The 25,469-nt window shown below is 44.4% G+C and overlaps 2 protein-coding genes across 6 annotated transcripts in view; one reads left to right on the top strand and one right to left on the bottom strand.

Annotated features, from left to right (window-relative positions):
• The window catches only part of KIAA1958, a 69,014-nt gene extending 58,744 nt beyond the window's left edge, over window positions 1-10,270 (top strand). The window contains exon 4 of one of the 2 annotated variants that reach the window (XM_083593244.1): window positions 9,883-10,270. In XM_083593244.1, coding sequence (XP_083449370.1) covers window positions 9,883-9,906 — 24 coding nt within the window. In that variant the 3' untranslated portion in view covers window positions 9,907-10,270. Of the gene's footprint in view, window positions 1-4,155; window positions 4,226-9,882 lie in introns of those variants that run through there. The other variant, XM_083593245.1, reaches the window with a different exon arrangement.
• Window positions 10,271-11,390: 1,120 nt separating this feature from the next.
• On the bottom strand, window positions 11,391-25,269 carry INIP (INTS3 and NABP interacting protein). 4 transcript variants are annotated; one of them, XM_083594192.1, is made up of 7 exons: window positions 22,078-25,269; window positions 20,326-20,418; window positions 19,329-19,410; window positions 15,414-15,516; window positions 13,268-13,327; window positions 12,746-12,836; window positions 11,391-11,665 (listed from the first exon to the last, which is right to left on the bottom strand). In XM_083594192.1, the coding sequence occupies exons 3-7, from the start codon at window positions 19,351-19,353 to the stop codon at window positions 11,570-11,572; spliced, it is 375 nt and encodes a 124-aa protein (XP_083450318.1). In that variant the 5' UTR covers window positions 19,354-19,410; window positions 20,326-20,418; window positions 22,078-25,269; the 3' UTR covers window positions 11,391-11,569. The 4 variants fall into 4 exon arrangements, with proteins under 4 accessions (XP_083450318.1, XP_083450317.1, XP_083450319.1 ...); XM_083594191.1 differs by lacking the exon at window positions 20,326-20,418; XM_083594193.1 differs by lacking the exons at window positions 20,326-20,418; window positions 22,078-25,269 and adding an exon at window positions 21,712-21,859.
• Between the last annotated feature and the right edge of the window lie 200 nt (window positions 25,270-25,469).

Consider the following 25,469-nt stretch of genomic DNA (forward strand, 5'->3'; position numbering starts at 1 on the left):
CAACTTCCGTCATCCCTGACTAACCAATAGCCATGCTGACTGGAGCTGATGGCAGTCGGAGTTCAGGGAGAAGTGGGCACAGATTTTTCTATCCTTGCTCTATTGCCTTTCCATCTGAGGCAGTTCCAGGAGGCTGGAATAGTGTGGTAGATCGATGGGAGTCGTGACCTACGAATTATATTTTCTACTAGGCTGTTTTAGATTTTGTAACCCTAGAGATATGTCTTTGGAATGAGAGACTTTTCACAATTAAAGGCTAATATCTCTTGAAACAGAAGTCGTTTTGTTTCCACTTGTGGTTGGCATTAAGAAGGTTATGCTCCTCTGAACTGCAGGTGTATCCACCTACCTGTTCATTACATCACAAAACCAGGCTTATCCTCCCCCCACATGGACCGTGAAGTTAATAGATACAAGTAGAGATAATGATTTGAACAATCACAAATAAAGGAAAGTTGGTTACCCATTTTTCATCCATCCATGGAGATAGTGGGGAAGGTGATGCAGGAGAATCTAAAGGCCCAACTTTCTCTGGGACTGTCTCTTCCCTCTCTGAGCCTTCCTAAAACTCTTCCTCTGCCTCCTCTTCTCCTGTCTCTGATGGCCTGACCTGTTCCTCTTCCACTGCCTCATGGGTGGCACAGAACCCCACAAATCACTGCCCCCTTCCCTTGCATCCTCCTCCTGCTCCCCTTGCCTCCTCTGTCCACCCCTCAGATACCTGCCTGTCTTTGGCATTCGGGGGAAGTAAGTCTAATATTTTACCAATGAAAATCAGAGTTTGATTGTGTATGTTGCTGTTTTCCCAACAAACATGATAAATATGACCTAGTAAGTATTGATCGAATGTTTGGACTTTTGTTATTCTTGGCTCTGACGCCTTCTTCTGAGGGAGCTATTGTTTTGGCTACAGTTGGGTGTCTATATCTTGTTAAACCTCATTCCCCATCTTTGAAATTATGCTCTGCAATAGATGGATGGATGGATAGGAAGACAGGCAGACATATCAGAGCACAAGAATTTCAGAGACTGGGAGTGAACAGATCTGGAATTAAAATTGTGTATGTTTGTGTGTGTAATTACTGAGACTTATGGTAAAACATATGGATTCAGTTTCCCCTTCAAATGTATCCCATATTCTTCAGATGGAATTGTTTTCCAAGGTTTTTGTGATCTTTCCTTCTTCTAAACTATAACATACATTTCAAGGCATGTCAAAATACTCTGGCGCTAAATTACATCATTAAATTAATCTAATCCAGCATTTGAACATACAGTATGAAAACCACGATATTAATGTAAGATTTAAACATATACCAAATTCTGCCCTGCAAGGTAATTCCCTCACCTTTAAAACTGATCATCAACCAATTAATTGGCCTAAAGACATTAAGTCGAAGACCAGAGTAACTTGGAATGAATAAAGTCCTTTCCCATAAGGCTCTTAGGTAGGATGTGAAAAAGCATTCTTAATATCATGTTCTCTTTCTCTCATTCTGGATTCATGAATACAAAATAAATTCCATGTGCTAGCTCTTTAATGAAAGTTAGTAACAATGCAATCCGTACATGCCTATTCAAGAAGTCCCATTAAGTTCAATGTTCAATGTGTATATAGGATTGCTTCCTAAACGGGCCAACAGAATGAGTACACATTCAGTTAAAGAAAAGGAATTTTCCTCATATTATCCTCCGAACAACCCTGTCAGGTAGGCATGGCTGACGAAGATATGCCCGAGGCAATTCAATGAACTCCATCGCTGCACGGGGATCCAGTATTGCACAACTTGTAAAACAGATAGGCTCAGTTTTGTCACTTCCCAACAAGGACCAAGTAGAACATTATTCTGGTGTAGCATTTCAGTAGCATTCAAAAGGACAAAGGGATATTCATGAGCTATCTGGTAAAAGAATCCTCATTTCTTGGAATGAATGGCTATGCAAGATTGGGTTTTCGAGTATTGTTATGTTCTCTGTTCCAAGGGTATGCAGTTCAAATCTCTCTGAGGTCTACTTTTACATTAGAATTAATTCAAATGGGCTGCATGGCTATGTTAGCTGTGGGGAATTTTTTCAAAAAAATTTTTTGGTAGTCACACTGTCAGCACAGTGTTTTCTTTTTCACGTATTCTTAGCGAATCTCTCCACTGCCTTTCTGTTACCTTTTCCTCTTTTTCTATCTTTGCCCCATAGAATTCACTTTTGATGCTCTCCCGATTACCTCAACTCTCCATTCTGGGCTTCACTAGATCAGGCTGTCTGGACAAGTTTTCGTTTTGTTTTAAAAGTTAAAGATTTTCAATGCCCCCCTTGCGTTGTTGAGAGTTGTTGGTGAGGAGCCCTGAGGACTCTGCTGGAAAAGTGGAATAGGCGTGCTTCTAAGAAATACATCTAAATATATATATTTTTGGAATGTTGTCCGTTCACTATGCATTTGGATACTTCTAAAGATATCGCTACCAAATTTGCATACCAGTTCCTAAGGGAAAGAAAAGGTCCTGCTTGGATTCAACTGGACGCCATTTTGAATCAAGGCAGCAGACGAATCTTTCAAAACTGTACTGATGGTGGAGTTTCCTTAGACTTCCCAAGCAATGCCAGGTCTAAGGCTGCTCGTAAAAAATAAAAAAATAAAAATGGAAGGTGAGCAGATGTGACCAAAAACGGGGCTGGGGCTGGGGCTGGGGCTGGAACTGTGTTTCAGCACATTCCACTAGAAAAAAACACTGCCTCTGTTGTTTATCACCAGCATCTGATCAACAGGATTACAGTGATACCTCAGGTTAAGTACTTAATTCGTACCGGAGGTCCGTACTTAACCTGAAACTGTTCTTAACCTGAAGCACCACTTTAGCTAATGGGGCCTCCTGCTGCCGCCGCGCCGCTGGAGCACGATTTCTGTTCTCATCCTGAAGCAAAGTTCTTAACCTGAAGCAATATTTCTGGGTTAACGGAGTCTGTAACCTGAAGCGTATGTAACCTGAAGTATATGTAACCCGAGGTACCACTGTACTGTATACTGCCTCCGGATGTGGAGGTTCAACTGCATCTGCTGTTGCTTCTTTTGCCAGTGAATTAATTTAGTCAATTTTTATGCATTGTTCCTAATTTCCTTTTGGCTTTCTTGATTTCCCTATCACTCGGTTTTGCTTGGTGACCCTGAGTTCTAATAAAATGGGGGGGGGGAATATCTCTCCAGTTCATTCTGAAGTGGTACAATCTCATAAGAGGACTGTACCACATTTGTTTTAGCATGTTTGAATCTGTTCTTAGGGCGAGGAGTCACAAATGTTTTGGGGGATATAAACACCAATTAAAACAAAATATATGCCATAATATTTACACAAATGCAAATCATAAGCTCTCTCCTATATAAGTTGTGAGAACTCTGCAGGCATATTTGTGGAGGAGATGTATCCTTTCTGTAAAAGAATGACAACAGTCCAGCAATGGAAATATACCGTAAGGTCTGAAATTGAGGGGAAACCAGCAAACAACATTGTCCAGAACAATATTGTAAATACAACGAAGTTCATCAAAAGTTTCTGGTTTCTCTAGACCCTTTATTATCTGCATTCCCAGAGATATATTATTTAGTGTTTTCTCTCTGGAAAGCTATCAGCAGCAAGAGTAAACTCTGCTATATATTAAGTGGCCATTACTGGACTCCTGAGACTTTGTTTTTGAAAGCATCCCTTGTAAAACCCGACCTTTTGCAGAGAAAGAAGCTGGGAGCCAATTACTTGGAAAAGGATTGTTATTTTCACACAGTCTTTGTGGCTACCCTCCTGAGAGGTTCAGATTTGCGACAAGAGACGAAAGCTAATTTAATTTGAGATATAAGGTGTGCTGATTTCAGTACACTGCTAGCATGGTTTCAGTCCCAGCACTGTCTCCCCTCTTACCCTTTGAAGTTTAGGCAGTTGGTGCCATTTTCTTTCTTCCTACAAGTGCTACAGTCAGATGTGGAACATCCTAGGATGTCTCTGATATCGAAACACCAGGACCGTCAATTAGGCAACAAATGCTTTTGATGATTAAGGGATGGAGGCAAAAATAGCCATTTCCAAAATTCTGAGGCTTTAGCTGTCAACAACTGATAAATGTAACATTGCAGGGACATCCCAAGGTCAAGAATCTGTCTTTGTTTCCTAGGAATCCGCTAAATTAATCTGATGGTGAGCGTTGCACGAAGGAAATTTTCCACTTTGGGTGAGGCGGCTGGAAGAATTGAATTTACCGTATTTTTCACACCGTAGGACGCACTTTTTCTCTCCTAAAAAGCAAGGGAAAATGTGTGTGCGTCCTATGGAGCGAATGCAGGGGGGAGGCAGTCGGGAAAAGCCCCCAAGAGCCACACACAAGCTCCGTGCGCTCTTGCGGGCTTTTCCCCAGGAGGGAGAAGGGACTGACTGGCCGCATCAGTTGCTTCTCCCACCTCCCAGAAAAGCCAGGAGAAGCCGCGATCTCTTTAAAGGGGTTGTGCAGCTTCTGCGGGCTTTTGCAAGAGGTGAGGGAATCCCCCCCACCTCCCAGAAAAGCCAGGAAAGCTCTGCGCAGCGTCTCCCAGCAAGGAGAGGCTGCACGGGGCTATGGATTCTTTAGCCCCACGCAGCCTCTCCCGGGAGGGAGAAGATGCACGGGGCTAAAGGGGAAGCCAAAACAGCGAGCGGGATCCATCCTGCTCACTGCCTTGGCTTGTGCCATAGCCACGCGCAACCCCTCCGGCAGGGAGAGGTTGTGCACAGCCTGTACGCTGCTCTTTGGGGCTGGGGGGGAATATTTTTTTCTTGATTTCCCCCCCTAAAAACTGGGTGCGCCCTATGGTCTGGTGCGCCCTATGGTGCGAAAAATACGGTAGTTACTCAGAGGAAAGGTTAGGCTCATGATAGTAGTAACTGTAATAATAATACACCACGCTGCCTCAGTAACTAGTTCAATGAAATATGAGCGGTGGTGGGGTACAACCGTGTTTGTGTGTGTCTTTCTGTGGACACTCTCCTTCCTAGACTCACCACCTCAGTTATCCATCAAGTGTTCTTTCGTGTGAAACCAAAACTGCCTGGTTTGTGCTGGTTAGTTTATTCCAGCCTCTTCATTGGATGTGAAGCATCAAAACAAAGCAAGGGTTGTTTCTTCTTGCAAACGCTGCGATGACACTTTCTCTCTGCAACTTATCTCTCCCTCTCTCATGCTCACTTTCTCTCGCTCTAAAGGGGTGTCCTGGATCTGGGCTGGAGTTTCCCACTTCTGCTCCATCTAATAAGACTGCCATCTGATCTCCGCTCTTTGTTACCGGTGCCCCTGATTCAGCATAATAATTCCTCCATAGTGGGAGGCTGAAGGGGCAGAGGAAGGGTGTGTGCGGTGGGGGCAGGCTTCCCTGGGTGTCACCACTGAGGGGGGTGACAAAATGCCGGGCGGCACTCACCGCGGTGCCTGCAGCGTGCCCGAGCCAAGCGTCTCTCCTGGGAGTGATGCAGTGGTTTGGATGTCCACAGGCTCCACACTGCCCCAAATGGTTTGCCTGCTGCCAGGGGACCTCAGCTATAGGGTGGCCGAGTGGGAGAAGGCTTGGAGGCCCCATGGAGCGTCCTGTCCCGGCTGGCCCCGCCCCTGGGCGCAGGGCACACACACCGTCCCAGGCACCCAATCAGCTTGCTCCGCCACTGGCTAGGGATGAATGACACAAGAGGATGACCAAGCTGCCAGCACTTGATGTTAGGGTGGGAGTGTTAATTTCTGTTTGCCACTGAGCAGCTGCTTAGAGTCACAGGACTCTGTTTACATTCCAGACACATTCCATACTGTTGGAAGTCTCACGGGACGAGAGACGGATGTGACGTTACTGGTTTCCTGTTCCTTTGTTCAGTTGCTCTCTGCTTTCATAGAGAGAGGATGTATTTTTCTTTGCTGTCTGCGTAGAAGATAATAAAACTCTTTAACCATGTAGCTCATACTCTCTCATCCTTCCGCATGCTGCTGGTAACTCTGCTGAATGGGGGAACGTGCCTTGGAGCCTTATCAGAGGCTCAGGTTGTTAATTATAGTCGGGAGGGCGATTCCGGAAAATGAGCTTTATCAGCTTGGCCGAGCGGAGATCGCGACAGGGAGATGGGGAGGGGAGCGTGGGGGGGGGGGCAAGAGAGAGCATTTGTTTGGGGCCTTTAAAGTTTCACTGGCGACTTTTTATGAGTAATAAGCTGAATGATGCTTTAATGTTTGAGTCGGCCATTTATATTGTGTCATAGTGTGTGCCCTTTAAGTTGTGCGATGGATTGCATCAGCATGAGGTGGCCACATAGAAAGCAGGTCATCCCAAACTAATATTGGCATGCTTTTTAGCAGCTTGCGCATAAATATGCAAAGGTGTCTTTCAGTGGAGTAGCGTTAGTTTGGTGAGAATCGAATACAGCTGTACCTTGGAAGTGGAACAGAATCTGTTCCGGCAGTACCCTTCCAGAGTTCATGCTAAATACATGACTTCTGCTAAATGAGCCATCATAGCTGCTAGAGGGCTCTGAAAATGTGTGTCGTGGGCTTTTTAGATTCTTCTACCCGTGTACTATCTGAAACCAAAGTGGCACATTGGTTGCCAGATGTGAGATGTATTGGCATAATTTTCAGTTCTCCTACCCCACTATTTAGTGTTTGAAAGCCCAGGATCCAAATAGTATGTTTTGAAGCACAATCGTGTACACCAGGGGGTGCCTAACCTTTTCGAGAGCCAGTGTGGTGTAGTGGTTAAGAGCGGTAGTCACGTAATCTGGGGAACTGGGTTTGAGTCTCCACTCCTCCACCTGCAGCTGCTGGGTGACCTTGGGCCAGTCACACTTCTTTGAAGTCTCTCAGCCCCACTCACCTCACAGAGTGTTTGTTGTGGGGGAAGAAGGGAAAGGAGATTGTTAGCCGCTTTGAGACTCCTGAAGGGGAGTGAAAGGCGCGATATCAAATCCAAACTCTTCTTCTTCTTGCCCTCCAGATGTTTATGAATGCCACCTTCTCTTTCGTCCCTGACCATTGACCATCTTGGCTGGGACTGACGAGAGTTTGAGTCAACCACATTTGAATGGGTCACAGGTGTCCCCGTCACAGAGCTACAATTTCCTGCACCAAAAACAAACCGCAGTTCCCAGCATTCTTCAGGGGGAACTGTGCATTCAATGTATGCTGGGTATGCAGCCTCGTGTTATGCAAGGCTCGCCTTCCTCTGACAGTTAATGATGGCAAAATATTGCAGCTGATTTACATGCATAGGAGTTCCTACCTAGCTTTGATTTCCTGAGGGTATTTCTCCCACTTCTTCCTGCTGCCAGCTGTTTTTTCCAGTTCTTTTACCTAGGCCAGACTACAAAGGGATTAGAGACACAATTACATCCCTGAATGTAAACAACAAATATTGCATAGTTCAAAAACACTGCTGTTAGCTGGTAAATAATAAATTGCACCCCACCTAGGAAAGATCTGACAGTGATTCACAGAATGCTGGCTTCGTTCCTCATAAAAGCCTCTTTCCCTGTTTTGAGAAAGCTGACATATTTATGGTGGGACTGTAGGATACAGTTTGTAATTCACTGTTAATAATTATTTACAGCAAATTTCCCTCCTTCTGAAGATGGCAGAGAGCTGTCAAATGGGAAGATTTCGCAATTTATATGGGGCTGTGTGCATTAGGCAAGCCCAGGAGTATATTAACTTATGGCTGCCTGGAATCCATTTGACAGCAAATAGATCATGAGAAGCAAAATAGTGTCAGAAACAGGAGGGGGAAGAAAATGTTTCCATTTTAGAAACAATTTTAAACATCAGACAAAGAAAAAAAGCATGTCATTCACCAGAGCATTAGATTTTCCTTAGTTTTGAAGGAAACCCCAGTGAATTTTGTACCTAAATAGTTCAGTTTTGGAGTGTGAATTTTGAAACGTTTCTGCATTTTATAATTGAAATATGCTGTACTCCAAACCACGGGAGAATCACATGGAGCTGTATGTAGAGTCCTGAAAGGTGACTGACAAAGAGCACCTGAGCTTCTATATGTGTGATGCAGAAGCAAAAAAATAAGCTAATGCTATTCTAGGCTGTATCAACAGAAGTATACAGTGGTACCTCAGGTTAAGTACTTAATTCGTTCCGGAGATCCGTACTTAACCTGAAACTGTTCTTAACCTGAAGCACCACTTTAGCTAATGGGGCCTCCTGCTGCTGCTGCGCCGCTGGAGCACGATTTCTGTTCTCATCCTGAAGCAAAGTTCTTAACCTGAAGCACTATTTCTGGGTTAGCGGAGTCTGTAACCTGAAGCGTATGTAACCTGAAGCGTATGTAACCCGAGGTACCACTGTACTGTCCAGATCAAGGGAAGTAATAGTGCCACTTCATTCTGCCTTCATCAAACCACACCTGGAATACTGTGTCCAAATTTGGACAGCACAATTTAAGGATGTTGACAAGCTAGAACATGTGCAGAAGAGGGCAACCAAGATGATCAAGGTTCTGGAAACAAAACCTTACGAGGAGCGCTTGAAGGAGCTGGGTATGTTTAGCCTGGAAAAGATGAGACTGAGAAATACGACAGCCAAGTATCTCAAGGGCTGTTGCCTGGGAAATGGAACAAGCTTGTTTTCTCTTACTCTGGAGGGTGGGACTTGAACCAATGGCTTCAAGTTACAAGAAATGAAATTCTGACTAAACATCAGGAAAATACTTTCCGATATTAAGAGCTGTTTGACAGTGGAACTGTCTTCCTTGGGAGGTTGTGGGCTCTCCTTCCTTGGAGGTTTTTAAATAGAAGTTGGATGGCTATCTGTCATGTGTGCTTTAGCTGAGATTCTTGCATTGCTGTGGGCTGGACTACATGACCCTCAGTGTGCCTCCAACTCTACAATTCTATCATTCTCTGTGATAAAAGTCATGCAGCCTTTCTAAATCTTGATTTGTTCTCATGGCCCCTTCCAGTTCTGCAATTCTATGAAAAGTAAACGTGGTTCAAATTTTCAAAAGATAAGACGCATACTGAACATAACTGCCCTTTGAGCATGGCCGGTTCCAGTCTTGTGGACCCATGGCTTAGAATGGTCTTCCCTACCCTGGTGCCCACCAGTTGTTTTGAATGAAAACTCCTATTATATTTCACCAATAGCTGTACCGGCTAAAGGTAAAGGTACCCCTGACCATTAGGTCCAGTGGCGGACGACTCTGGGGTTGTGGCGCTCATCTCGCTCTATAGGCCGAGGGAGTCGGCGTTTGTCTGCAGACAGTTTCCGGGTCATGTGGCCAGCATGACTAAGCCGCTTCTGGCGAACCAGAGTAGTGCACCGAAATGGCGTTTACCTTCCTGCCGGAGCAGTACCTGTTTATCTACTTGCATTTTGATGTGCTTTTGAACTGCTAGGTTGGCAGAAGCTGGGACAGAGCAGCGGGAGCTCACCCCGTCGTGGGGATTCGAACCGCCGACCTTCTGATTGGCAAGCCCTAGGCTCTGTGGTTTAGACCACAGCGCCACCTGCATCCTCAGCCGTACCGGCTAAGGGTGGAAGCCAACTACATTTGGATGAGTAATTTTGAGATGAGCAATGACAAAAATGAAGAAGTGAATGGAAGCTTATCCAAATATTGCAATCCAGCAAGGTGGGGGGGGGGGCATGCACAGGAACGGTGGTTTATGAATGTACAACTGGGAACTGACGCAACAAGAAGTGTTGGATCAGGGCCAAACTGGACCGGTCTGGGTTGTGTGGTCATGTATATTTTCAACACAATCTTCTGTGGACAGAAGACATGAGATTAGCTCATTTGCCTAGACATATAGGTGATCTTTTTTTCACAGCTATGGTTCTGCCAGTCTTGAAGATTATATGGCTGTATTTCTTTTTCTTTTTATTCAGACTCCCTCTTGTGGCAGAACATGATTAACAACCCAGTTCTAACCAAAAGAAAAAAATTCCTTCCAGTAGCACCTTAGAGCCCAACTAAGTTTGTTATTGGTATGAGCTTTCGCCAAAATTTGAAACAAGGTTCATTTTAAGAAATCTGCAACATTGGCCTGATGACGTCTCTTCTTTTAAAAACTTCACTCCCAAATCTGCACTTTGGTTGCAGGGGCGCTCCGTTCCCCCAAAATTGAAGCCTCTTGTTTTGTACTCAAGAAAATGCAGCAATCTCCCACACCCCAGGCAGAGTTATCATGAACAGGGTGTAAGTAATAGGACCCAACTGGAAATTATACGGTTGTCACTAATCACACAACCTTCCATTCTCGCATCTCGTCATGAATTGTCAGCATTTGTTACCTTGTTCCTTTAAAGTTGTTGTTGTTGCTTAGTTGTGTAAACATTAACAACAACAACAACAAATGTGCTGCTTAAGACTTCTCTGTGATGATGATATACACATGTGCCTTTCTTTCGGGGCGGGGGGGAATCACTGAAGAATATGGGAGGGTGGCAGACAAATTGTTTATCATGGGCTACGTCAGAGGTGGAGAATCTGTGATCCTTCCGATGATGTTGGACACCACCATGAGAGAACTCATCGTGCTGTACTGAATAATCATCAATCAATCAATCAATCTTTATTGCAGTCAAAGACCTGACAACAGTTTAATAAGTAGAGTCAGGTAGGGGAGCAAGTCATAAAGTCCAGTGCAGTTTATACTGGAACGCCCTTCTGTCAGATGTCAAAGAAATAAACACCAATCCGACTTTTAGAAGACATCTGAAGGCAGCCCCATATAGGCAAGTTTTTAATGTTTGATGTTTTGATTTGTTGGAAGCCACCCAGTTAGATGGGTGGCATATCAATAAATTGTTGTTGTTGCTGCTGCTGCTGCTGCAATAACCTGAGTCAAATGTTGTCTTTTACCCCAGTCTTCAGATTCTGAAACACACACACGTCACACAAATACTAACATATTCAAACCCAGGGCAGGCTGGTGACGTAATAGTCACTTTTATGTTGGTTAAGTATGTGATCTGTGGTCCTGGATGCCCAATGTTCAAAGCTCACCACAAATATCTATTTCCTAGGTGGCTGAAAGGAAATCACACATCTCTCTCTCTCTCTCTCTCTCTCTCTCTCTCTCTCTCTCTCTCTCTCACACACACACACACACACACACACACACACACTCATCTGGAACATCAGTATAACAATACTGACCTAACAAGGTTTTTGCAACAACTATGGAAATAATGCAAGTAGAGCACTGAGATGCTTCAGTGTGCTCTATTGAATTATTTAATGGGCTATACTGAGTGTGTTACTTAATGAGATTGATGGGCATGTGGTAAACTGAACTAAAAGAACAAGGAAAGATTGAAAACCACAACTCAAGTACATAATAGTAATATCCAACTTTGAAAACCGAAGGAAAGAAAAACAGGGTGCCTGAGAATTCATTTTAAGTAGTTTAATGCCACCACCAAAAATAAAAAAATAAAAATGAAAGCCATTACAATGAGTAAAAAAGAAATCAGTTTTGAGTCCTCTCTTATTTTCACAAACCATCGACTAAAAGTTTGGAGAAGCAGCAGCTGCAGTAGTGGATGATCTTCATTCTAAGGACTCTCTGTCTCACTCTGACTCAAGTCGTGGCAACACAGGGAGAATGAGGTTTCCAAAGGCGGAGTCTTGGGTTATAAAGTATCCTGAAGAATGTGCATGAGCATGCTGGAAGAGGAAGAGACAACATCTGGAAAATGGCACATGTAATACACCCATGCAAGAGTAGCCTCCCCACGGCGCTAGCCAAGCAATAGGAGAAGAAGAAGAAGAAGAGGAGAAGAGTTTGGATTTGATATCTCGCCTTTCACTCCCTTTAAGGAGTCTCAAAGTGGCTAACATTCTCCTTTCCCTTCCTCCCCCACAACAAACACTCTGTGAGGTGAGTGGGGCTGAGAGACTTCAAAGAAGTGTGACTGGCCCAAGGTCACCCAGCAGCTGCATGTGGAGGAGCGGAGACGCGAACCCGGTTCCCCAGATTACGAGACTACCGCTCTTAACCACTACACCACACTGGCTCTGGAGGGCATGAAAAACACAAATCAGATTCAGAGGTGGTTTGGTGGTAGTTTTTTTGTTTTGTTTTTTAAATCTATATTGGAGGTTTCAATCCTGAACACAGTTGGATTGATTTAATCCTTTCGACATCTATGGGATTTAATTCTGTGCGGCACTGCAACTGAAATCTTGTTAAGAGTCAGGATCTGGAATTCAATGTAAAAGACAGGCACTAATGCTTATGGGATTGTCTATAATTTCTTCAGGCTGCCTTTGCATCCTCTGCTGCTTGAATTCCAGCCTGTCAGGATGCAGGGGAGAAATGAGCCTGAATCTAAAATGAAAAAAAAAGTGTGGTACAGCAGGCATAGGCAAACTCGGCCCTCCAGATGTTTTGAGACTACAATCCCCATCATACCTGATCACTGGTCCTGTTAGCTAGGGGTGATGGGAGTTGTAGTCCCAAAATATCTGGAGGGCCGAGTTTGCCTCTGCCTGTGGTACAGGATGGCCAGGCACCAATGCTATTATTACCGCATCACAAATAATTCTGATATAAAATTATGTTATCACTGTGCAAATCATAAAGCTGCAAGATGCATGTTAGTTTTGGTCCCTACCGCATGCAAAAAGGTCCTTAGGAGCAACAGCTTCCAACGCAGCAAAACCAAAAACACACACACAAAAAAACACAACCCAATGAAATACAGATCCTGCCAACCTGAGTCTTATGTGACTGGGACAACTCACCTGCAGAGCGGCCTTTTGCTGCGCCGCTATGTGCTGCTGCTCGGCATGATCGCGGAAATCCTTGTTAAGGGAGGATCTAGCTAGAGAGATGCTACAAGCAACAGAAAGGAAGGGAAAAGAGAGGCATCACACAAGTGCAGCAAAGGGAACAACCACCATGAGATCATGGGTGGGGTGGGCATTTCAGAGTCAAGAAAGTTCCATGATCTCCTACTTGGAAATACGAGGCTTGAAATTTTGGGGGGATTCGAACATGCAAGACGGTGTGTGTGTGTGTGTGTGAACACACACCAGACGGACCGTTCTGTTCTGGAACTCTCACCCCAGCGGAGGCAGGTCAAGACAAATGGAAAGGAAAGCCCTGCCCCGGAGTAAGCCAAAAGGAAGTCAGCTGGAAGTCATGCAGCAGAATGATGCTAGGGGAACCCCTGGCACATTTTGGGGTTTGTTTGTTTTTGCTCGTTCACCAGCGCCACCCAATGACTTGCCTAAGTGATACCTGAATAAAACAGCACTACTAACCAGGGGTCCATAGTCTTCAGGATGGGGAGTTCATATGTTTGGAAGAGTGGCTGCAGAACTCTGTATGCAGGAAAAGAGTTTCCCATTGAGATCAAGCCCGGACAAGGTCTCTCCATAGTCAACACGTTGACAAGTTAACATTGCACAAAAACGCTACTACTACACCATGAGCAATAAATCAAGTTCTAGGCTAAACTCTTGGGGTATGGGAAAGAGGAAGAACTGATATAAGAGAGAGTCGCACTTATTCCTTGTTCCCTTCAGGTTCCACTTAAACATCTCAGTGGCTTACTGTAAAATCTCAGGTCTAGAAAAACTATGATAAGGTCCAACGTCTGGAAGGGGAGGTTTGGAGGTGATGGTGAAAAGGTGTGGACTGGCCGCTGTGAGGTTCTTTCTTGCTACTTTCTTGGGGGAAAGTGCCCTGAAATAGCTGGTTATGTGTACGCTCTGGGCAAAATACAAATGCATCTCTGACAATGACAACTTGGCAATCTCTGACAACTTGGCACTCCTAATAAAGAGATGAAATCTTCCCCTCTACGTTCACCTTGCGAGGCTTTCCCAACTGCTCTGAAAAACTGAATGTCCACATAGGCAATAAAAGTGTTCAGACACACAAATGCTCCTGTGAGCTATTCAATGTCATTTTATAACAAATATTTGAAAGATAGAGAGAGACAGAGGGACGGAAGAAGCTTTCTGCACCTAGTTCTCTGATAAATTGTTTTGGTGCTGAAATAGAGCACCTAAGAAATCAAACAATCGCATGCACTTCACTAAGTTGAGTTTGTGTGCATATAGACCTAAGAAGGAATAAAACTGTAAAGAAGACTGGTGTGGTTTTTTTTAAGTGTGGAAATGAACAACTTATGCTTTCCTTAAAAAAATATTCTGAAAGGTTTTTAAATACTGGAAAAGGGCCGTAGCTCAGTGGTAGGTAGAGCATCTCCCTTGTTTGCAAAAGCTCTCAATTCAGTGTCTAGCATCTCCAGGTAGCGATGGAGATGTGCCCTTCTTGAAACTCTGTGGAGAGCTGCTGCCAGTCAGGCAGAGACAATAATCAGTTATATGGACCCAGATTTAGTAACACAGAGGGAAAATGTTTGGCTTTTATGGGTTGCAGGAACCTACTGAGGTTCTTTTGCTGGAATTTGATATGTGCTCTAACATTCTCATCTTCTACTGCTGGCAGCCTTTGGTGTTTGCATTTTTATAATTTGTTCGTTTATCTAGATAACTTCTATCCCAATTTTCTACACAAAGATGTACTTATAGTGCTTTGTACTTCCGATCCACAGTATTGTATTTTAAAGGTTAGCTGCTACTGATCTGCTTGATAATTTCAATTGCCATTTTATTGAGATTTACGTTAGCCACTCTGGGTGCCAGCAAGAGGAAATGTTGGGTGTTATAACCAGCCAACAAACAAACAAACAAACAAACAAACAAACAAACAATAAACAAAAGCTATATGGTGTTGTGGTTATTAAGATCAGTGTGTTTTAGTCAGTGCTTTTTTCTGGGGGTACACATACCCCTAAACATATTGTGAATCTAAGTTTGGCCTCATATTTCAATATGAATAAGAAAATGAAAGTACCCCTAAATGTTTTTTAAAAGGAAAAAAAAGCACTGGTTTTAGTGTGTTAGCTGCCTTTGAGAGCCACCTTTGTCTGAGGAGTGGATGAAAATAGATTTAAAATAAAATAAAATCGGGGTTGCTAGTGTGTGGGGCACACATGCAACCAAAAAGACATTCCCAGGTGCCTACAGGGTCCCCTCCTCGTGCTGAAATTTGGTTTGAAAAAAGCATTCTATTGTCTGTGTGTTGTGCTCACAAGAGTTCATCTGGTTTGCAAATGCATTCACAAGCCCAATCAGTTTTGGCAACCTCAACTGTATTTAACTTCTCCTCTTCCAGAGGAAAAGAGCAATGGGAGAGGGTCAGAAAACAGAAATCCAAGGCACATGCTGGCTGCCCTCCTCAAAGCTACATGTTTGGGGAGCAACTAGTGCACAACTCTGTTGTGAAACGGGCTTACTGGATGAACATGCAGCTGACATGAGAAAGCTGCATGTGGCTTTCCTCTATGATCTGAGAGCAAGACTGAAAGAAAGAGACAGGTCTCTAAACATACTGTACCTGGCTCCGGGGTGATTTGTGGAAGACTGGTTTTGCATCAGTAGCTTCCTCTTCTCTTTGTCGAGCTCAGCCAAGATCGCAACCCTGTTCTTATTCTGAAAGCCTGGGAAGAGTGAGAGGAATGTAAAATGTTACTGATGCATCCTATTTCTCTGAGCCACCTTGTAACCCTACTGGCTTAAAGCCTGTCCCAAGCGAATGATGATGAATATCAATGATGAATATATTAATCTTCAGAGCCAACGAGCGCAATCCTTGAAGTCTATTTATAACTTTCCTTTCTCCTCTCCTCATTAACAACATGAAATACCTTCCTAACAATGTCATCCATACTAACCATTTAAATAAGTCTTTAATCTCAAGCCTGGCTTTCAAGAGCTGTCTGTTTTACACTGCAATAAGGTTTCTGGTATTAAAAGCACTGCTTCCTCCATTAGAAATACCTCAGCATAGATTCCTGAATTCCAACCATCTTAGTCTATAAATGGCAAACATTTGTGACCGGAATAATTTATATGTGTGAAACTCTCGTGCCATGGCTGATTGCAGAAGGTTTGGCAAAAATCAGGCATATATATGTGTCTGTGTTCTTCTGCCACTCATAGGAACAGGATAAAATCTTAAGATTCAGAGTTTTGGTTGTTGGAGCCAGTCATGGTGTAGTAGCTAGGGCATTGGGCTAGGAGCCAGGACATCAGGGTTCAAATGCCCACCCAGCCATAAAGCTCACTGGGTGACCTTGGGCCAGTCACTGCTGCTCGGCTGGACTATGGAGAGAGTCAGAACTTACAGGGTTAAGAAGTTCTGAGTGACGTCTCACATTCTGAGGCGTGTTTAGAATACTGAGGGGAGTGTTCTACTCTGTCGCTCTCAGTCTGTGTGTTGCTCCGTTCTGGGAGAGGAGCAGAAAATGTGTGCTTTGTCACCAGGAGAGTTATGATCTGTACGAGAATAAAGCTATTTGTAAGATAAGGAAGAAACCGTGCGTTAAGCCTGATTTGTTACGCACACACGGCTAACCGCTTCTGCTTCTACGCTGTGTATCACTCTGCTGAAGCTGGAGGCTGCCCAGAGGGAGCAGAGCACCGCAGAGGAAGCGTGTGGACTCCGGGGGCAAGCAAAGCTTCTAATCAATCACCGCATATGGACATCCTTCCCATAGTTGTTGTGAAGATAAAATGGGAAGTGGGAGGCAGCTCACATGCATGACCTTCAACAACTTGGAGGGAATGTGGGGTGAGACATGCATATTTTACTTTAAAAGTGAACAGCCCTTGCTCAGGGCATTGAACCAAAGGTGAATTGTTCTGGAAACTCTGCAAACGCCATCTTGGTACTCAATATAACCCCGCAATTAATTGGTGGTGGTGGTTGTCACCATGAGCTCATTGATGCTTATATTCACTTGCTTTGATATAAGCTGATGGACTTGCTTTGATGTTTTCCTTATCTGTGGGCTTGGGGTGCTGGGCTCTGAGCCCAGAAAGGGGAACTATCTGTAAGAGTTGGGTATTTGCCACCTATGCCCTCATCTGGGGAGGTGAAGTGATGGGGAGTCCTGGCCAAAGTGACATACGCTGCCAATGTACAAATACATGAGAACACAGTTCTCTCAGGAATGCCTATTTAAGGAGCTGAGCACACTAACATGGCAAAAAGAAGAGTTGTAGAGCTGGAGGGGACCATAGGGTTCATCTAGTCCAACCCTGTGAAATGCAGGAATCTTGCAGGACAAAGAGAGGTTGTTTTGTTTTTGAATGCCAAAGTCTCTTTACCAAGTTAGTACTCTAGCTGAGAAATATCCATACATATGCCTACTGGAACAGTGGCGTAGCATGGGGGGTGCAGGGGGGGCCGGCCGCACCGGGCGCAACATCTGGGGGTTAGGGTTAGGGTGCGCAAATCCACGGGTTAGGGGGCGCAAATTACTTGCCTTGCCCCGGGTGCTGACAACCCATGCTACACCACTGTACTGGAAGCTTCTTCATTCCAAATCAGACCAATGGTTTATTAAGTCAAGAAGGGATACTGACTGGCCACAGGTCTCCAAGATTTCAGATCCTGGCCTCTCTGTTGCTCTGGAAGCTTGCCTTGGACCAAGGAGAAAGCACAGGAGGTGATGTTTTCCTCCTCAGTCCAAGCCTCCAATGATCACCTCAGAGTCAGGGATTGGCACACCTGATTATGCACCATTTAAATAAATAAATAAATAATAATAATAATAATAATAATAATAATAATAATAATGTACCGCCCTTCAGCCATAGATCTCAAGGCAGTTCACAACATAAAATTACACCATAAAAAGCACAATAAATGGGCTTGATTTGGGCTTTGGGCTGAGAGGAAGAATGCATGTACTTTCCAGGGTGCTGCAGAATTTTACGGAGGATGTTCTGCTATTTTTCAGAAAGGCAGGCTAGGGTCTCTCCTGGCAGTAGAGATCCTGCCCTCCTGAGCCAGACTACCAAATTCTGGACCTCAATAATCATCCACACACAGACTAGCAAAGCTTAGAAACAGAATACAGTAGCCCTGCCTTCCCCAACGTGGTGCCCTTCACCTGTTGGTGGACTGCCAATTCCCATCATCCTTGGCTATTGGGCATGTTGGCTAGGGCTGATGGGAATTAGAGTCCAGCAACATCTAGACGGCCCCGGCTTGGGGAAAGTTGGCGTAAGCGATTACTGCACCACTTATAATAACCTAATTGCGTCTCGCACAATTACCATCTACAAGCCAATTCTCTCAACCTCTTTCTTTCTTACAACAAACTACATTCTGATGTATTCTCCCACATGCTCAGTAACAATTAAGGAGAATTCATGTCGCTTATTAGATTTCCTTTGAATTATTAAAGTATGAATATTTTACTTGCCTCCAATAACTTTGACCACATAGACAGAATAATGCAAGGCATTATGGATGTGGTGTCCTTGGGGAAATCTGTACATAAAGACTAATTAATGACCTCAAGTTGGAGGCTATGTATTAGGACTAGTGATTTAAATGCTAAATAAAAAGGTCCCGGTCCTTACCCTTCACAAAGAATAACACAATTCTGAAATGTACTGTGACTTTAAATTAGATTAGGGTTGCCACGTCAGGAGCATCCCAGACCCTGAGATTTCAGGGCCCATTCTTGAGACCCGAAGCAACCCTGCTGATGGCTTTGGAGATGGAGGTTAATTGGGAGAGTGGAGGAGAAAGGGGAGGGGAGACACTCCCCAATGCAATAATCTGCAGCCAGCTCCTGTCAGTTTGCTGAAGTTTGCGAGCAACATGTACAGGCTTCTTAATATCTATCTATCTATCTATCTATCTATCTATCTATCTATCTATATCTTTAAGGCACTCTCAGCCACCTGGAGACTTAAGACCAGCCACCAGGAGGGGGCCAGGCAAGGTTCGAGACTCAAGATCAGACCTGGAGGTCTGGCAACCACAATTAGGATAGTTTAATAAGGAAAAGAGTCAACTCTATATTAACGCATATTACAGAAACAGGAAATGATCTATGAATGGTTCTCTTTTTATATACTCTCACACGACAAAAACAACCAACAGATCAATGCTTTATTATTATTATTTTAAGCACTGATGATGAGAGAAAAGTTCATTTTACAAAACTGATCACTGGGTATAGGCTCCACAACCTTTCCCCATAACAGTCAAGTTACACATTCAGAAGCTTCATGTAATACAATATTCAATGACAGTAGAATTTCCTTATCCACCTATCAGTTTCCCTATTTTTTCAGCCAATTCACCCAGGGTGATTTACTGCCTCAGGACATTTCTAACATTGATTTCTAATTACTTCTAATGCTGATTTCTGAGCTAGCAGGGATATTTCATGTTTTTCCACATAAAAGAGAATCTGTGGTCCTAGTTATACGGAAATGCAACATTTACCTTGTCCAGGAGGGTTGGAAGCCATCTTGCCAGGTTCCCCCTTAATGTAACAAGAAGCAGCTATAACCTGTTATGTGAAAACCTATCAAAATGAACAGAAATTAATGTGTGAACATAAAGGCATACAACCCCAACGCTCAGCAATAGCTTCGTCCAACAACCACCAACTCTCGGGAATGGTTGCAAACAATACAAAGTAGAAGCTAGGTTGGTTTTATTTCTTTATAGCAGTATTTTCAACGCTGCCAATTTGTACAATATAAGACGGCAGACTGCAACATTATATACAATAAAATATAAAATACCATTAAAACAGGAAAAGACAATTTTACCAAACACAAAGATTAACAGGTTTATTGCAGCATAAGCTTTCACGGTATAAAGATCAGTTTTTGTTTTTTGTTTAAAAAGGTCATTGCATTGAAAACCTGCACATAAATGCAGCCGGCAGCAGTGGCAGAGCTTCATGCTCCAGCACCGGGGGGCGGAGAGCAGATGGGGGCAGGGCTGGCACACGTCCTGGGGGAATGGCGCGCCGCCTGCAGGGATGTGGTGCACATCCTGGGGGTGTGGCACGCCGCCTGCAGGGGCGTGGCACCCAGCGCGGGAGGGGGAGCAGCCACAATGGCACCCCACCGGGATCGTGCTGCTGAGGGCAGTGCGCTCCTCCCGCACTCCTCTTCCTCCGCCAGTGGCCGGCAGGTTGTTACTGGAGCTGCTACCTGCAGGCAATCGGCCCACTTTTAGAGACTGCTGCACTGATTTGTTAGTAGTTATAACTGATTTGTTAAAAGTCCTTTGAAGGTAAACGGCGTTTCTGTGCGCTCTGGCACTTGTCATAGGGTCCCGTTGCACCAGAAGTGGTTTAGTCATGCTGGCCACATCACCCAGAAAGCTGTCTGTGGACAAACGCCGGCTCCCTCGGCCTGAAAGCAAGATGAGTGCCACAACCCCATAGTCACCTTTGACAGGACTTAACCATCCAGGGGTCCTTTACCTTTTACCTTTTACGGCTAAGGACGAGGATACCTGAAGGCTCACAGGTATGAACCTGCCTGCTTTCTGATCTCATCACTGGAAGTCTCCCATCCTGTGTATGCCAACAACCAGTGGCGTAGCATGGGGGTGCAGGGGGGGCCGGCCGCACCGGGCGCAACATCTGGGGGTTAGGGTTAGGGGGCGCAAATCCACGGGTTAGGGGGCGCAAATTACTTGCCTTGCCCCGGGTGCTGACAACCCACGCTACGCCACTGCCAACAACCACTGAAATACATTTCATTGGTACCAGGGAAAATGGCTCCTCAGCAGCTGTGCCTTGACTCTCACCTGAGGGAAGACTTCCTTTTCCAGAAAGGCCTTTTGCTTTTAACTGTGCTGTAAAATTAATTTAACAGGGTGCTTCCTACTGTTATTTTCCCCACTGCTGTTCCTATTTAGTAGCTCGTTTGTAAATGTGTATGGTATTGCAGCTTTTATTTTTTACTCGTTGCAACCCACCTTGGTGTTTTTTCCCCCCCCTCCATGAAAGATGGGATAAAACTACTTTAAAACAAATTAAATGGACCAATGGGAATCTGGAGTTCCAGATATCCAAGGCTCAGGGGCAGCTGGTCTCCCATTTGTTCAGAAGAGGAGAATTAAGCTGGGGGAAAAATACTGGCTCATTTTGAACATCCCACTAGAAAAGCTCAGAAGCTAGTTTGTTTCAACAAACCACAGTTCAGGTTAACCTCACTTTAAGGTTTAGATAACGCAATAAAGTGCAATTAAACAAACAAACAAAATGTTTCCAATCTCTTCCTCAAAGATCATCCCAAATTTTGATATCTAGGGTGGTCGGGGGGGGAGTGCACACCCTATGAAACATCATGCACACACCTACGGGCCAATTGTCAGTAGGTAAAGCTCTTCTTAGAATGAGATATGGCAATAAGACTCTAAAATAATAATTTTATTATTTGTACCCCATCCATCTGACTCGATTGCTCTACCCACTCTGGGCAGCTTCCAATATATACACTATATACTATACAGGGCTGCTTTCAGATGTCTCCTAAAGGTTATATCGTTACTTATCTTGACATCTGATGGGAAGCTGTTCCATAGGGTGGGTGCCACCACTGAGAAGGCCCTCTCTTCCTTAGTTTATTACGCAGGCAATAATGACCAAGCTGTCCTGCCCAGAAAATGAATAGGCAACCTTACTGCCCTCAACCAGTCAAAGCCGAGAAGAGAGTGGAGCAGAGAACTGGGTGGGACTAGCACCCTACAAACAACCCTGTATAAAACAAAAGCTTGCTAAATACATATGCACAACCTTGTGGCAAGCTTTTTTTTTAGAAAATAAAACCCACGAAAAGGCTGCAATTCTATACCCACCTACCTGAGACTAAATCCCATCAGAGTTACAAAGCTAGTCAATGCATTATTTGAGCAGGCCAGCAGAAATCTGCACCAATTTAACAATGATTTATTGCACTTTCTACTAAAAAACTATGCCCAAAGCTGTTGCTCCTCTCTGCTCTTATTTGGTAACCCTGACTCCTACTCCTCCCTTCTTCCTTCCTTCCTTCGCCTCCTTTGCATTGAAGCAGGAACAAGGAGGGTTACCATCTCATAATAATTATTTAAAAAATAAAAATAAATCTGCATAGTGGGTAGGCGAGGGGACAGAGACTAGCGGGTTGATATGTTCAGTCAATCAATCAATCAATCAATCAATCAATAGCCCCGCCCCAGTTTAAAATACCTGGCAGGTGGGAATCCCAATTCATCCCTATCCTTCACGTGGGTTGTTTGCTCTCCCCTTTTCTCTCCTTTGCTCTCCCCACCCCCGTTTGCACAGATGGGCTCTCCCGCGGCTCCCCCTCTTCCTCGGTTGGGATGCTCCCTCCGAACTTGACGTTCCCGATGAAGGAGCGATGAACTCGCTTCGCCGCGTCTGCGCGTGCGCGCGGCGAGAGGAAACTCGCCACCCTTTCCTTCCCCACCACTCGATCTTCAGCGGCGTCTGAAAAGGTTAGAATCAACGCTCTAGCCTCTCTGCAGACTTTTAAAAAGAGTAGAGGGGCCGCACGTCTGCTAGCTTCCGAGCTGAGTTGGAACTTTCACGTGATGCTTTGATGAGGACGAACAAGCGACTTAGAAGGATGTCCGAGCGGGGCAACGTTAGCAAAGACGATCTTTGCTGCTGTTTTAATTTCTGTGAGTGGGATTTCTGGCTGGAAATCCAAATCGGAGCTGTTGAAGAATCCCAACTGTTGTTCAATTATTATTATTCTTAAGGACTAGCTACTTTTTTTTTATTGGAGGTCTCTAACTGCATGCTTGCACCGGACTACACTGCGGGGCTGTTGTAAACCACTCTCTCTTAGACACGACGTTTACACACACGCATACACAACCGCAACTTAATAATAATAGCGATCGGTTTGCATTTTGCAGAAAATGGTAGGTAGGTAGGTAGATCGAACTGAAATTTAAAACCACATTTTCACATTAAAATAAGGTCTGCTTCTACCTTTTGATAGGGTGGGGGATGTTACATTGCTGTCCGTTCAAAGGCACTCTCAATTTCTGAATTTCTCTGCTGTATTCTCATGGGCGTAGTCAGGATTTATGTTGGGGGGGGGGTCAGGAAACCCACCTGTCATCATCCTCTATCTGGCTCTGTCTAGTACAGGGTTTCCCAAACTTGGGTCTCCAGCTGTTTTTGGACTACAACTCCCATCATTCCTAGCTAGCAGAACCAGTGGTCAGGGATGATGGAAGATGTAGCCCCCCCCAAACGTCTGGAGACCCCAAGTTTGGTAACAAATTCGGAATGAAATGTTTTAAATTGCTTTCTTTTGACCCCAAGTGCTCAGAAAAAAGATATCTCAAATCTTTCTACAATTTCTACTTTTAGTTAAGTGTTTTTATTTATTTACTTGAATTGGGGGGGCAGCTGTCCCTCCTGGTTACGCCCATGTGTTTTCCATGGTCCACTGCTATCCATGCTGGTGGATGGTTTTCAAAAGAAATGGAATCGGAAGAAGCTTGCAAGTCTCTACTCCAAGCAATGGAAGTCGAGTCTTCATCTTTTGTAAGTCTGTGGGAAATAACACTGACAGACACTGCAGGGCAAGGAAACAGGAAGCGAGTGCAAAAAAAAAAAACTCAAGGGAGCAAAGTGGCTATTGGTAACATAGATGCAAGAAAGGGAGAGACTGATACATCCTTCACTCGTGGGCAGAATTCTGTGGCTACTTTTGATGCCCTGTGCCTGCTGGGCATCTCTTCGTACGCAGAAGGTCCCAGGTTCAGTCGATGCGGGATGTTCGGTCTGAAACCCTGGAGCGCCGTTGCCAGTCAGTGCAGACAACACTGGGCTCTGTGGACTCAGTGAAGGCCAGCTTCCTATGCGTGTGCTTTGCATATTTGAAGAGTAAAAGTAACAGGTGCTCATAAGAGACAATGCAGAAGACCTGGAGTTTATCACTGCAGCCGTGTGGCAATATCACTCCTCGCTCACTCCTCACTTGTCCCTGTTGCTTTGTTATAAATAGCTTTTTGTGGCTGCCTTTCCTTTGCCTAAATTAGTAACAGGAACATACAAATATCACCTACTTCCCCTCTTTCTTTCTTTTTATACTTTCAGAGCTTTATAGCAAAATCTCCCCCTCCCCACTTGTGTTTCCTACAAGTACAGTATAGCAGTATTCTCTCTGCCCCCCCCCCCATTTTTTTTTGGTTTCTCTGTTTAATTTTTGTTGGGTTGGTGTTGGTTAAATGTTTAGTTGAGGTTGGTGGCTACTTTAATTTTTGGGTATAACTGTAAACTGTTTACTGTATTATTGTTATTGGTTTTTACTGATTTATTGGTTTATATGTTGTTTGTATATAGGATATCTTTTTTTAAATGTTTGATGCTTTGTTGTGTTTTATATGTTGTAAGCCGCCCAGGGTGGCTAGGGAAACTCAGCCAGATGGGCGGGATATAAAAAAAATAAATCATTATTCCATTCCACTACCCTGTCACCCCAAAAAGTAGAAGCAAAGGCAAAAGTTATGCCTTTTAAACTAATGTCTTACCGTGTGATTTATTTATTTTTAAAGCAAGCTTGCCTTACCACTACTCATTGTGCTATGGGTGGAGAAATAAACTGGGGGCGAGGTTGCTTAATACACTTCCCGCAAGGTATTTTTTCTGTTCAAAATGGCCTAGAAGCATTAAGCTGGGGGGATTCTGAGAAGCGAAAACTCCACTAAGAATGTTTAAGGCTGCAGTCCCTTTGCCTCTCCCCCCCCCCCCAGCTGCTCCTCTGCATAGACTGCAATTGTATACCTATTTTCCCGAGAGTAAGCCCATTGACTGCCTATTTGATTGTTCTTTATTTCAAATAATGTCAAAGAAATCCATGGAATTATGAACAGCCTGCAGTTAGTTGCCGTTGGCCCAATTTATCATTATGGGGGGGGGGTCATCTGTTAGTTACTTCTGAGTAGCCGGAGCTGGAGGAGACTCTTGAGAGTCCCATGGACTGCAAGAAGATCAAACCTATCCATTCTTAAGGAAATCAGCCCTGAGTGCTCACGGGAAGGACAGATCCTGAAGCTGAGGCTCCAATAACTTTGGCCACCTCATGAGAAGAGAAGACTCCCTGGAAAAGACCCTGATGTTGGGAAAGATGGAGGGCACAAGGAGAAGGGGACGACAGAGGAAGAGATGGCTGGACAGTGTTCTCAAAGCTACCAGCATGAGTTTGACCAAACTGCGGGAGGCAGTGGAACACAGGAGTGCCTGGCATGCTCTGGTCCATGGGGTCACGAAGAGTCGGACACGACTAAACGACTAAACAACAACAACAGCCATACATAAGACTGTGGTGTTAAACTTGCCTCTTCTCAAAGCTGCTTTAAAAAGTAAAATTGGGAGGAGGTTACATGCAGCTGCTTAAAATACCACTATTATGTGAAAAGGTACTCTCTCTTGTCTGCCCCGAATGTGTTTTAGGTACACCTGTAGGATTCCTTATGGTGATTTCACAGGATTTGACGCACTGTGGTGGATCAATGAGTGAAGAGTGTACCAGTGTTCCAATGACACACTGTTGCCAGAATAGCCCCCACTTGCTTCAGTGTTGCATTTTGAGGTGTTAA

Source organism: Podarcis filfolensis, assembly GCF_964270895.1.
Source record: "Podarcis filfolensis genome assembly, chromosome: 17".
Taxonomy (NCBI): domain Eukaryota; kingdom Metazoa; phylum Chordata; class Lepidosauria; order Squamata; family Lacertidae; genus Podarcis; species Podarcis filfolensis.

What these genes read in the sequence shown, in the direction of transcription:
- INIP (XM_083594191.1), bottom strand. Translation starts at nt 19,353, where the DNA reads ATGGCTTCCAACCCTCCTGGACAAG. An exon ending in ACAAATCACCCCGGAGCCAG is followed by an intron (nt 13,328 to 15,413) that starts GTACAGTATGTT and finishes TCCTGCATACAG; the next exon opens with AGTTCTGCAGCCACTCTTCC. An exon ending in AGCAAAAGGCCGCTCTGCAG is followed by an intron (nt 11,666 to 12,745) that starts GTGAGTTGTCCC and finishes TTCCTCTTCCAG; the next exon opens with CATGCTCATGCACATTCTTC.